Source organism: Accipiter gentilis, chromosome 5 (genome assembly GCF_929443795.1).
Source record: "Accipiter gentilis chromosome 5, bAccGen1.1, whole genome shotgun sequence".
In the NCBI taxonomy this organism is placed as follows: domain Eukaryota; kingdom Metazoa; phylum Chordata; class Aves; order Accipitriformes; family Accipitridae; genus Astur; species Astur gentilis.
The window spans coordinates 41,648,483-41,660,810 of NC_064884.1; the positions used below are offsets into that span (position 1 = coordinate 41,648,483).

Here is a 12,328-nt window from a genome sequence, read left to right on the forward strand (position 1 = left end):
TAAACTGGTTTGTTTTCTTTTTAACACTTAAAAGTCTAAAGATCCCTCGGCCTGAGTTAAAAAAAAAATAAAATCAGTTACAACTGGACATCTAAACGGCTTTTGGAACTGGGGCCTTTGTGCCTCTGTATTTCAGTTCTTCCGTTTATAAAATGCAGCTCCCAGGCTTGACAGCCTCATGGTGTAATAATGGGAGCTGCATAATTATCCCCCTGAAGAGCTGAGGCTGGTGGGATTGTAAGCATGGAATAATCTACTTTAGAATTTACTCTAGTAGCTGTCGTTGCTGAGAGGCTTTAATTACACTGTAATTGCACTGATAGATGATCTCCTGTCTGTGCAGGAACTTCCTATTTCTGTTTTCCGAAAGGAAAGCTGCGTCTTGACTTCTGCCTTTTATAGCAAGTGCAGATATAGCCAATCATCTCTGTGCTGGGCTTGAAGTCACAGATTTTTTGCATTGAGGTTTGCTGCATGTTTGAATGGCAAAGACATGAATGACAACCCAAGCAGCCAGCTTTGCAGTGATGACTGGAGTTTATGTATTAGCAATAACGAATCGCTGTGCACTGGACACTATAATGTCAGTAATGAACAAGTGACGCCATTTCCCTTGAGGCAGAGCAGGGGCGATGAGCTTTCTTGACTTCATACTCCTAATGACTCTTTAATTTGGTACCTGTGTTCTCAAGATGATATAGTTCTGTGGATCAAATGTAGGATATTTGTGATATCAATCTCATCAAAGGATTTATATTCATCTTGACATCAGATGCTACACAATGGTACCGAGGGCAGATCTGGCATCGTCTGGCATCGTTCTGATGTTAGTGATCCTGTTGCTAACACTGAGATAGGTCTGTCCTTAAGGGTAACTAATGTGTGAATGGAGAATTAGCCCAAGCTGAATATTAGCAAGAGGGGATGGCGAATGGCCTGCAATTCTCCCTTTCACAACTGCAGACTCTTTCATAGCTTCTCAGTTCAGGTGTAATTCGGGGAGTCTCTGTAAAACCTGCTTATTTCCAGTCATATAGGAGACTTGTTCTAGCAGAAGAATGACCTGGCCTTTGTTTCTTGCCGTACAACTGAGAGATTACAATACAGAGCTTCTAAATTGCAGCCATCAGGTGCAGCAAACTCCTACTCCTCGTCAGTTATAGCTGCCATGACCACGTCAAACCTACTTCAACACTGATTCAAAGTTCAGAAAGGACTGCTTCTACCTTCATAGTTTGACACACAATGTCTGAGACAGCGTGAAGAGCACCGATGACAGCTGCATTCCCGTGGCACAGCCGAGCTCTACAACTGAAGGAAAAATCGTCACCCACGCAGATTGCAAGTTCTGAGAGCTGGTAGGAGACTGTTGAGTGAATAAAGACCCTTGTAAACCTTCTTACCTTCATTACAGAAATAACTTTCAGGAGAAAGCCAAAAAAGTTCATGTGTAAATCTTTTAGAACTCTTTAAACTGTACCAGCACATAATATTTCACTGTTCTCTCCTTAAGGAAAGGAGAACAAATAGCATAGGTATGGGTTGTGTTGAATTACCATGGCAGAAGAAAGTGTTTCGTGTGGTGGTGGTGACTTGGCAGAAGACCTCATGCAGAACAGAGCTGTTGCTTGGCTTCCTGGTGCCCCGGGGAAGTTGTGTCCTTAGTGTTCCTTCCTTTTTTGAGCCCACTGCTCTCTGAGGATATGAAGAGAAGAGCAGGGTGAAGAGAGCACTGCCCTAGCAGGTGGCTCAGCTGGTTCTTTGGAAGTGGGGCAGTTTTCTCTACTGCGTGCAGCTTTGCCTCAGTCTCCCTGGTAAGGAAAGGAGCCAAACAAGACTGTGAAAGAGCTATCCCTGATGCCCTTCATAGGGAGAGATGAAGTCACTAGAGGAGAAGGGAGATGATATAAGAACGTATACTGCCCACACATCCTTCTCTGTACCCACGCATTCCCCACACCTACTTACGCACTCCTGGGCTGCTGCATGGAGGGTAGGCAGGACAGGGATGCTGCCAGCTCTTGTAAGGGTGATTGGCTTAGATTTTGCTCACTCTCCTCAGTGCCATATATTCCTACCCCAAGGACAGCCCTGCAGGAGAAAACAGCTTGATGCTACTGATAGCATGCTTAAGAAAGCAGGGAAACGTTCCAGTCCAACACCTTCCCCAGAAGATCCAGCAGTTTGTATCAGTTTCTAGGATACGAGGCTCTGCTCTTCCAAGGCCTCCATATCTTTGCCTATTCATTACTCATATTCAGCCTATTCATGTTCGTTAGTGAGGGGAAGCTCTGTGTGCCTCTCATTAGTGCTGTGTACCTCCAGGTTATGTCAGCACTAGCCAGGATAGTCAAGGATGATCCTGTTTCTTCAATATTATGGAAGGGAAAATAGCAATTTTGGGCCTTTCATATTATCCTGAGATTGGGTGAGTGACGTAAAATCGTAGAAAATGGTGCTAAATCATAGACAAATCACAGAAAATAGGGCTAAAGAGGACCTTGGGAATTCATCTCCTGTTTGAGGGCATCTCTGTCTCTACCTTTTCTATGCAGGTGCTTGTTCAGGCTGTTCCTCTCCAGTGATGGAGGTTCCCCTCCTTTCTGCAGGCATTCTGCACCCATTCCTTGTTCTCCCAATGCCTAATTTGAATTCTTATGCTGTAGTTAAAGCCAGTCCTTCTTTGTCCTAAAACTGAACTTTTACTTTTCTTTATATCTACCCTTGAAGTGTATAAAGTCTAATATTGGATGGTTATGTGGCTTCTTAGTCCTTCAAGACTAAAACCGTATTTCCTCTGAGTCACATTTTCTGGATTTTTGATCTTTCTTGTTCTTCCCTGAACTGACTCACCGCCATTTGCATCCCACTTGAACTGCAGTGCCCCAAACTGAATGTAATGTTCAAATAAGTAGAAATCTTTTGGGGTTTTTTTGTCTTAAAGTTTTCCTGTTCCTGTGCCCCTTCCTTAGAAAAACGTGAACTTGACTCATGTTCAGCTAGAGTGCCTGGATCTTTTTTTAGCACTAGTGTCAAATCAGTTTTTCATTGTTTTATTATACAACTATTTCTGCCTAAACATGGAACTTTGCATTTGTCCTTGCTAAATTAATTCCCCCCCCTTTTTTTTCCAGAACACTCAGCCCATTTGTTAACGTTGTGGGTTCTTGCACTCTGAAACTATATATTGCCTACAGATTTAGTACCCACATTGTACTCCTTCATCCAAATCACTGTTGAAACCATGCGGTAGTACTGGAACAGAACAGACTCCTTTGGATAACCCTTGGGGTTTCCCTTTTGAGAAAGGGCCCCTGGTTACTCAGAGCAGTTTTACAGATGGTTTCACAGCCACCTGTTTCATCTAGTCCAGGGGAAAATTGCTGAAATTTCATTCTTAATTATCAGTTGTGTTTATGAAAGGTGACATCTTCTAATGTTAAGAATTCAGACAGGCTGCTTATCTCCTTTTATCATAATGTTAGCATTGCTGTAAACCGATTTTTTTAAATGCTCCAGTTTAAGTGCATCTTTGACATGTCCTCTGAAGCAAGTCTCTGGACATATTGTGACTTTCTGAGCTGTCTGGGATCCACATTTGAGTTCTCGCTGTGGCTAGTGATGAGACTTGGTGGGCAGTAGGCTCTGCTAGCCTGCAGAATATGCCACTCCTTTTGCAAGGGCTACCTAAAAATTAATATATATTAGTGTTATAAGAACACAATTTTACTTTGAAAAACTAAGGTGGGTCTTTATGATGCTTCTTAATTGATTTTCCTGCCACTAATAAAGTTAAAAGTGGGATAGCAAGGGCTAGCAATGAAGAGAGAAGTTAATGGACTTCAAAACCCATTGTGATGAAAGCACATAGGTTTAAAAGATTTATAGCCACCCTTTACAGGCTGGTGCTAGTTATAGACCATGTTGGCCTAAATGAAAGTTGCCTTTAATCTCATAAAAATAAAGGTAAACATCAAACCAGTCTAGCAGGACTGTGTATAGGGCTTATTTCCTGGGTGCAGGCTGGCTGGCAGTGGAAGGTGTGCGACCCTGTGGGACTCTCACCTGAACATCCAGGGTCAGCCCAGCCAGCTCTGGGCAGGACCACCCGGGCTGTGCTGGGTGGACTAAAGCCACCAGACCCTGTTCAATGCTCTGCAAGTCCAAGGTGGTGCAGAAAGAGGAACTCGCGTGCTGGTGGCTTGTGTTTGTCCTGTGGAAGGTGTGGTGCTTGCGGTGTTGAACTGGGATGGAAGGTAGCTGGATTTTGCCCTGCACAGGGTAGTGTTCAGTGATTTCCATCATTCAAGCATGTTGCTACAGGCTTTAGAGAACTTGATTCAGCATAGTTTAAGTATTATAGAGTAATCCATGCTGCTTTTAGATGTTGGTATGGGAAAAGCCATATCCAACAATCGTGGCAATGAATTACATTGTTTGTTCTATCTTTTATGAAGAGTGTTTTTGTTGTTGTCAAATTCTGTAGAGAAGGGCAATATGGAACTGGGTAGATACCAAAGGACAGTTGAACTTGAATGAATAACACATTGATCCTGTAACAGATGTTGCAGTGTGCTAAGGGGAGGAATGTGTTATGTGCCACTCTTGTCATTTCTGTTCTAACCTTGTCATTCCTGTTAAGCAACCAAACCTCATTCAGATGACTGGGGTGGACTGACATCTCCCATGTTTTCATGAGGAAACAGCTGTGTCTGCATAGACTTTTTTCTTTCTGAGTGAAACTCGGTTTGATTTGTCTCCTTAGGAACCCTATTACGTCCGTTGCATTAAGCCCAATGATAAGAAGTCACCACAGCTTTTTGATGAGGAGCGTTGCAGGCATCAGGTTGAATACCTTGGCCTTTTGGAGAACGTGAGAGTCCGCCGAGCAGGCTTTGCCTACCGCCAAACATATGAGAAGTTTCTTCACAGGTAAGAAGGGTGCTGGCAAGTGACTCAGTTCTTTGCAGGACAACTCGGACATTGGAATGAGGTGTGTGATTTGGCTGTCTCCCCTTGAGTGAAGAGTAAGTCTTAAGTCCTCTGGCCTTGTGATCCTCACTGTATGGGTGATGGCGTGTTTGGTTTAATATCTGCTGTTGGGTATGATAAAACGTGAGTCTAACATGGACTATGGTTGCTCTCATTTTGTGGAAGCAGATGTGTTTATAGGTGCATATGGGGCACTCAGGCTCAACTTCTTTTCTGCTAAAATTCATTTACTGTATTACTCGCTGCAGCAGGAACGTGTAATGAGGTTCTTCCCCAGAGCACAACCCTAAAACCAGAGCTAATTAACTTCTGTTTTCTCTCTGAACATTGTCTAATTGTTGCAGTGAGAGAGACAGACGGACATTGTGTATCTTGGGAAGCACTTGGTGGTGCACAGTGACATTATGCTTGTGCAGGAGGAAACCTCTGGACTTTAAAACTGGAAGTCTCAAAAAGGGATAGTAATGTGATCTCATTAAAATGTGTTTTTGATACTTCTTGCCCTCTTAATTCCTACTAGACCTATGACAAATGAAATGTTTTAGATTGAAATTTGTCTTACAGCTTCAGTAAATTAGCATGGGTACTAAGAATTCAACCTCTTGCTGATGAAATAGTGAATTGATTTTGACTTGTCTTACTGAATCAGGTGAGAAAAAGGCCGTAAAGATAGAAAAAATTAAACTATTTAAGCAGATGGGATGTCATGCATTAGAAACAAAGTTCTGTTGAAAGATCTTTTGCTGTTCGCAGTGGAGATTTGCCTGGATATTTCATGATACCTGAAGTGGAACGAAAGGGTCTGGCTACAGCCTACAGTGCTGCGTATCAGTTTTCTTAAACATTATGCAGTGGTTAGAGTGTGCTTTTGCCCTCGCATGTGGAATTCATTACAATTTACTCTTAAGATTTGTGTAATTACTATTAATATAAACAGCTGCTTTGTTTTTAATGAATGTTTGATGAGGTCCTGTAAGCTTAACACCAGAAGTGGTGTTTACAGCCAGTAAACCAAATTAGCACATGGCAACTGGTACAGCTTTCAGGCTATTGTAACATTTGTTCTGCTGGACCCTGGAGTAGGATTAAACATCTACAGTGTAAGGTATCAGACATTGTATTTGCATATCGCAGTATTGCTCTGAGTCCAGTCTACACTGACTTTTCTAAATTTAAAAAAAAAAATAAAATCTTCTAGCCTGGATATTGTTTTTATTTTTTCAAAAATTCTTTATTCCTTGTCTTTTGAGTGAGACATACGCTCTTACAGGGACTGGGGGATATGATTTGTGGTAAAAGCCGCACATTTTTTGAGTGGTTTTTGAAGAGGGGTCAGAAGGGATTTCTGTTCCTTTATATTTAACAGGCTTATTGGGAGACTGGCAACATGGAAGATATTCCAGGCCCTTCAGCTCCAGACTTTTGCACTGCATGTGGGGCACGTTTTAAGACAGATTTAGAGTAACTCAGTGAGAAGCGATTTTGGGACATAACTTTGTCATCTGTTTGCTTACGTATGCAAAAGATACTATAAAATTTCAGTCCCATAAACAGATGTTTAACTTCTTTACAGGCCCCTGCAGCTTTCAGATTTTCTGAGCCCAGAACAGATACCTGTGTTTTGTTTTGCTGATCCCTCTTGGAGGGGACAGGAGATATATATCAGGATATGTATAGAAAAGAGGGATAGCTCTCTCTTTCTCTAAAAATAAAAAGTATATGTGAGTGCATGTGTGCCTATTTTTTTATATGTATGTTCGTGTGTATATAAAAACATAAAACATAACTTTCCTTTCTGTAGGAAAAGAGCTTATTGCTATTTAGCCCTAAAACACTGTAAGGTAGTTGATATCTCATATTGACCATTAGGCAATGAAGTGAAGCACAGTTAAGACCGTTAATAAATGTCCTTTTCAAGCTTTCCTTGAAATGAAGAAAACTTTTATTTGAGCTCTGTGCAAACCAGTCTGTCCTTACCAATTTGTAGAAAGTAAGATCTAAATATTTTTTTGTTGGACCAAGAGATGTCCTGCATTCACTTGGTAAAAACATCTTCCAGTTGCGAGAAATGCATGTCAGGACCATGTATCTTAAATAGATGTGATGCATTCTCTTGTTTTAATATATAACTTACTGTCAAAAAAAAGCTGATTGGATTTCAGAAAGGGGTATGTGTGCAGGGCAGGGAGAAGAATGGCGCCAGCGAGGCATCTGCAGGCATGGCCGTGTGTGAGCGTAATCCAACACTTTCACCATGAAGGCATCCACATGCCTATTTCCAGGCAATGTTAAACATAGCATGTAAATGACACCAAGATAGCTGTAAACCACACAGTGATAAGAGTATGATCCAACTTCATGTGCAGACCTGATATTTTTCATTAAAGCTTCATAATTTAGTGGCTTGCAAAAGCCTTGGTTCTTAGGAGAGCTATACTGGGAATTGTAAACTCTAGTAGCCACCTCATGCATGCCGGGTGTTTCTGTAGCTGAGTACAGAGAAGAAGGAGAAACAAAGGTGGTGTAGAAAGGGATATTTAATGAATAAATGACCTTGAAAGCTGTCAAGATCTCTAGGCAGGAGAGGGGAAGGATTGTGGTGTCAGTGAGCAGATTTATTTTGTCTTCTGCCTCACTATAATTAGCAGTGAGGTTGGGATTTTGACTTGCTGTGGCATCCAGGTTGTGCTCTCTGCGATGGGGAAGGAGTTTGTGGCATGACACCGCACATGCCGTGGGAGGAACAAAAGGATGCCACGATATTCCACCGCCAGTCCCACCACCTGTGGGCTAGGAGGGAGGTGGTCCGTTTGCTTCAGGATGTCTTTAAATACCATATCCATGTTCTTGTAAAGGAGGAAGAGAATTTAACTTTTCTTTTGGGCAGCTTTTCAGTTCTCTGACACCTTATCCCCCTTTTTTTCTGGCCCTGTTGGCAGAGCAGGCCTGTAATAATGTGTGGGTTTGCACTGCCACTCTGCTTGTCCTCCCCAAGGTGAAAGATTTTCCCAGTGAATTAATTATTGCAGGAGCATTTTCCTGATGAGAATAGGAAAGAGAAACCAGTGTAAAATATTTGTCCTGTGTGTATGTGTATTTGAGAGAAGGAATGCTTTTGCAAGCCAAGTATAAATGCAAAATCTTCTGTTGTGAGTCTGAGGAGGGTTTTTTACTATGCCTGTTTTATTTATCAGTAAGATCCCTACTCTGCATGCTGTAACCCTCACGCTGATGGTGTTCCCTGCTTAGACACAGTGTGCACCTCCATTTTTTCCCCTCTTCAACAGCTTATTCAGAAAGGCTAATTTGTTGAATGAAAGCGACAGTGTGATGTATTTCTGTTCAGGCTTATTTTAGTCTGCTTAGTAACTCCTGCAGTGCGCCCACTCCCCAGTAAAAAGGTTTATTGCTGTGTCCATTTAATAGTAGCTGAAAATTCTGAATGTCTAAAACATTGAGATTGATGCTTGACTTGGATTGTGGCCTTTTAAATAGAGAAGTGGTTAAGATTGCTGCATGCTTGTTTTATTTAGAACATGAATGCGGGTACTATTACAGTGAAAATGTCTATTACATTTTTGATTATGTCCATAAATCTTATGCAGAAATTTCATTGTTGCTTTTTGCAAACATCTATTCACCTAATCAGTACTTTGCAAGGCTGGTAAATCTTACAGAGAGCAGAGTCTGATGCAGTTACTTTTATGTTTGATGTGTAGTTGTCTTAGTTCCAACCTGCATTCTCTCTCTCTTAGTGTAAAAAGGAGTTCAGAGAGTAAGGATGGGAGGGAATGACTGAACAACAATTACAGGCAGTAGTGGCGTTTGCACAAATCGTTGCAGTCAACTATCTGCTACTTTGGTAAATAATAGTATTTGTTAGAAATGGCTACCAAAATGATGAACAAGGAAAATTATTTGCAGAATTTTTAAATCTAGGGTTTCTCACAAAACAGTTGATTACAGTTGGCTTCTTATGCAGAATATGAGCAAAGCAAAGCTTTTCTTCCTCACAAAAAAAAAATTTAAAATAGAATGCTGAAAGTGTGAATGATGGAACTGCCAAATCTGCAGGAAGACAATGGTGAGGTTTGTTGTGTTGCATCAGTTCAGCGTTGATGAAGTGAGCTTCTCACAATATTTTTTTTCAGTGTCTCACAGAATCATGCCTCTCATTAATTTTCCTTGGATTTTGAGGATCACATTTCCTACAGAGGATGTCTTGAGGCTCTTCTATATATAACCAATTTTATTAGAATTTAGAACATAATTATTTCTAAAATGTGTTGGAGGTTGGCCTTCTTGAGAGCCTAGATGACAAGTTTACATTTGTAAATTGTACTTTGTAATTACAGGTACAAGATGATCTCAGAATTCACTTGGCCAAACCATGACCTGCCTTCAGACAAAGATGCTGTGAAGAAACTTATAGAGTGTCATGGATTTCAGCACGATGTTGCTTATGGCAAGACCAAGATTTTCATCCGCACGCCTCGAACTCTGTTCACCTTGGAGGAATTGCATGCCAAGATGCTTGTGAGGATTGTCCTCTTCCTACAGAAGGTAAAGCTTAGTTTATTGCATTAAAAACTCAGTTCAAGTTCCTTAAAACACCTTTGCTCTCTTTTCGGGCTCACTTGCAAAAGTGGCAAGTCTGCACAAATTGTACCAGGACAACTGCAGTTTGATTACTGCTTAATTTTTTTTAAAGCTCTTTCAGTAGTGCTCTCTGTAGCTGCACTGAAGTCTCAATGTGGCGTGATGTACTGTGAGCTGTAGGACCTATAAGGTTGTTGGCTACTGTTTCAAAAACTTGTTCTTTACTGGGTGAAAGTAGGCTACCTAGAAACTTAGAGAAACTTTCACAGATGAATGTGTAAGAGTGTTGCACAACAGATGTTGAGACAGGCTTACATCCATAAAAGTTTATTAGTGTATCAGTAGCTGATGGCATACATCAGCTCTAATGGTAAAACTCTTGGGGATGCAGGGAAAGGAGTGAGAGGGGAAGACAGAGTGAGAAAAGAGACAGGGAAAACTTTCCCCAGAGGCCAGCTAGGAAGAGAAGGGACAGGATTCCCAAATGAGCATCCTCGCAGAGCATCCTTTCTGGTACAGCATGTGGTCTCCCTCATCATACTATTCCGTTAATAATTATTGAGTTTTTATCAGGACCTGTGCGAAATCCCTATTGTTTTTTCTTATGATACTGTTAGTGCTGACTGGAGCATACAATGACTGGGGGCAAATGCTTGTGCATATTGGTTTAAGCTTTGAGCATCCGTATTATTGAGTCCCCTAATGTAAACCAAAAAATACAACAAGGGATACAGAAGGAAGGGGTGATTTGCACACTAGTGGCAGTCACTTCCCATAAGAACTTGTCATACCATGTGATACTGGGGTTTGCACCTGCAAACCCAGGGTAGTTACAGCATAGGAACAAGGGACAACACTGCTACAGAGGCTCTGGAAAATGCTGCCCCAGCAGCTTGGGTGAAAGGGTAACAGAGGGAAAGGTAGTCTACAGAACAGAAAATAGAAGGCCCTTAGCATTACAAAGGGTAAGACACCTAAGGCACTGTGCAATAGGACCTGTGCACTTGTCTTTCCTCTCTGAACATGGGATTTGAGCTCGAGATGTTTCAGGTTTTACCCTTAGGATAAGTAATTTTACATTCTCTGACTTCAGGGCAAACACATTCTCAGACTTTGCTTATGAAGGTACTCTTCTAAGCCCTAAGCCATGGGAGTTGGTTGTGACTTGGCTAGCTCCTAAATCATTTAGGTGCTTTTTGGGGCCACAACACCATAATAGAAGCTGGTTTTGTAACCTCAAAAGCAGTGTACACCAGAGGCGAAAAAATACAAGAGCTGGTTTTAGTACTTGCTGAAAACTGTGTTCTGTATGAGTATGATCTGTCTAGCAAAGAGCAACAACTTCTGACTTTCAGTGCCGCAGAAATGGTGGAACTGACTTTGTCCTAACTAACAGGGAATGTTGACTAGGTCAAGATTTTTAGAAATTTATTTCTTCAAATGTGTTTTTTCTTTGTCGTTCTTGGAACTTGGGAAACAACAGAACTCCTGAAACCCTTTTTGCCCGACAGAAATAGAAACTGCTGACAGATGGGTATAAAAACGTCACAGAGAAAAAGCTTGCTCTAAAGCTATGCAGTTAACATAAGTTTGCACAAACTTTTTAAACCTGATGGACTGAAATGCTTTTGGTGAAGAATAAGACCCTGGAGGAAAAGTTATCCACTGCAAGCTTTAATACTTTTGCGAAACACTCACATTTCTTGTGTTTATAATGCATTTGATCTGATTCCCTTTCTGGAAAGCAAAACAATTTGACCAGTATGGAAGGAGAAAGTGTCAAGTCCAGGTTTGCATCTCTGTTGGTGTTTGTTGTGCCAGATTGCGTGGTTTATCTTTAGTAAGGAATTTTTGTATATATGTATGTGATTAGTTTTTCTGGAAATGCAAAGCTCAGGCTGCTTAAAGGATGCAGGACCTGCCTCTTTCTGAGCTTTGTGGTTCAGTGTTTTCTTTCCTTTTTTTAGCAGTGTTCTGCTTGCCCTGCTGATGAGCTTCACAACAGCTTCCTTGGACTACCTGTCATCTTCTTCCAGGTCTCTTCCCTGGAAATGGCAGCATACTTTTCCAAAAGCTTATTCTGGCTTATTCTTTTGGAGTGAAATGGGGCTAATCTGTGGAGCCCCTCTCATACGCCTCTGTCAGGTTTTTCTGGATTTTTAGTTGCACTTCCACTGTGCTCGCTGTGGTTTCTTGGGAGGAGTTCCCCTGTCTGCAGCCACTTTTCTAAGCATGTTGGTCATGCCATTAATCTGGAGTCTCTTTCTTCCCATAGTGGTATGAGGCAAGCTAATGAGTTCATTGTTGAATAAAGCTGCAGGGGGGGCACCTGCTCCCAGGTGACCCCAGTTTTCATATTAAATGTCTGAGGACTTGAGAGGTGACCTTTTTTGAAAGGTGTAGTTACTGGAGACTAATTTAAAAGACCCAGCCCAGCTGTGCTGTGGAAGCAGATGATGTCTCACTGCAAGGTGAGCACTGAAGCTCCTCCTTCAGATAAAATCCAGTGAGCAGCGTGAGGCACAATTTTGACAGCAACATGTCAGTTTTTGTGAGTTTGCTGGCCTTTCCTTTAGATGGAAACTTCAGAATTATGTAGACTGGGATGTGATCTGGACTGGGCTCAATGACCTTGGAGGAGAGCAGGGCTAAAGATATTTTTGCCTCTAGAAGGTAAGTACCTGGTGAGGAATAATGGATCAACTCTCTGGCTCTGTGAGGGATTTTGCTACAGTGA

The 12,328-nt window shown here is 41.6% G+C and overlaps 1 protein-coding gene across 2 annotated transcripts in view; it reads left to right on the plus strand.

Moving 5' to 3' along the window:
* MYO1D (myosin ID) overlaps nucleotides 1-12,328 on the plus strand; it is a 162,452-nt gene that overhangs the window by 60,065 nt on the left and 90,059 nt on the right. Inside the window, exons 15-17 of one of the 2 annotated variants that reach the window (XM_049799608.1) lie at nucleotides 4,766-4,932; nucleotides 9,348-9,555; nucleotides 11,559-11,694. In XM_049799608.1, coding sequence (XP_049655565.1) covers nucleotides 4,766-4,932; nucleotides 9,348-9,555; nucleotides 11,559-11,693 — 510 coding nt within the window. In that variant the 3' untranslated portion in view covers nucleotide 11,694. Of the gene's footprint in view, nucleotides 1-4,765; nucleotides 4,933-9,347; nucleotides 9,556-11,558; nucleotides 11,695-12,328 lie in introns of those variants that run through there. The other variant, XM_049799607.1, reaches the window with a different exon arrangement.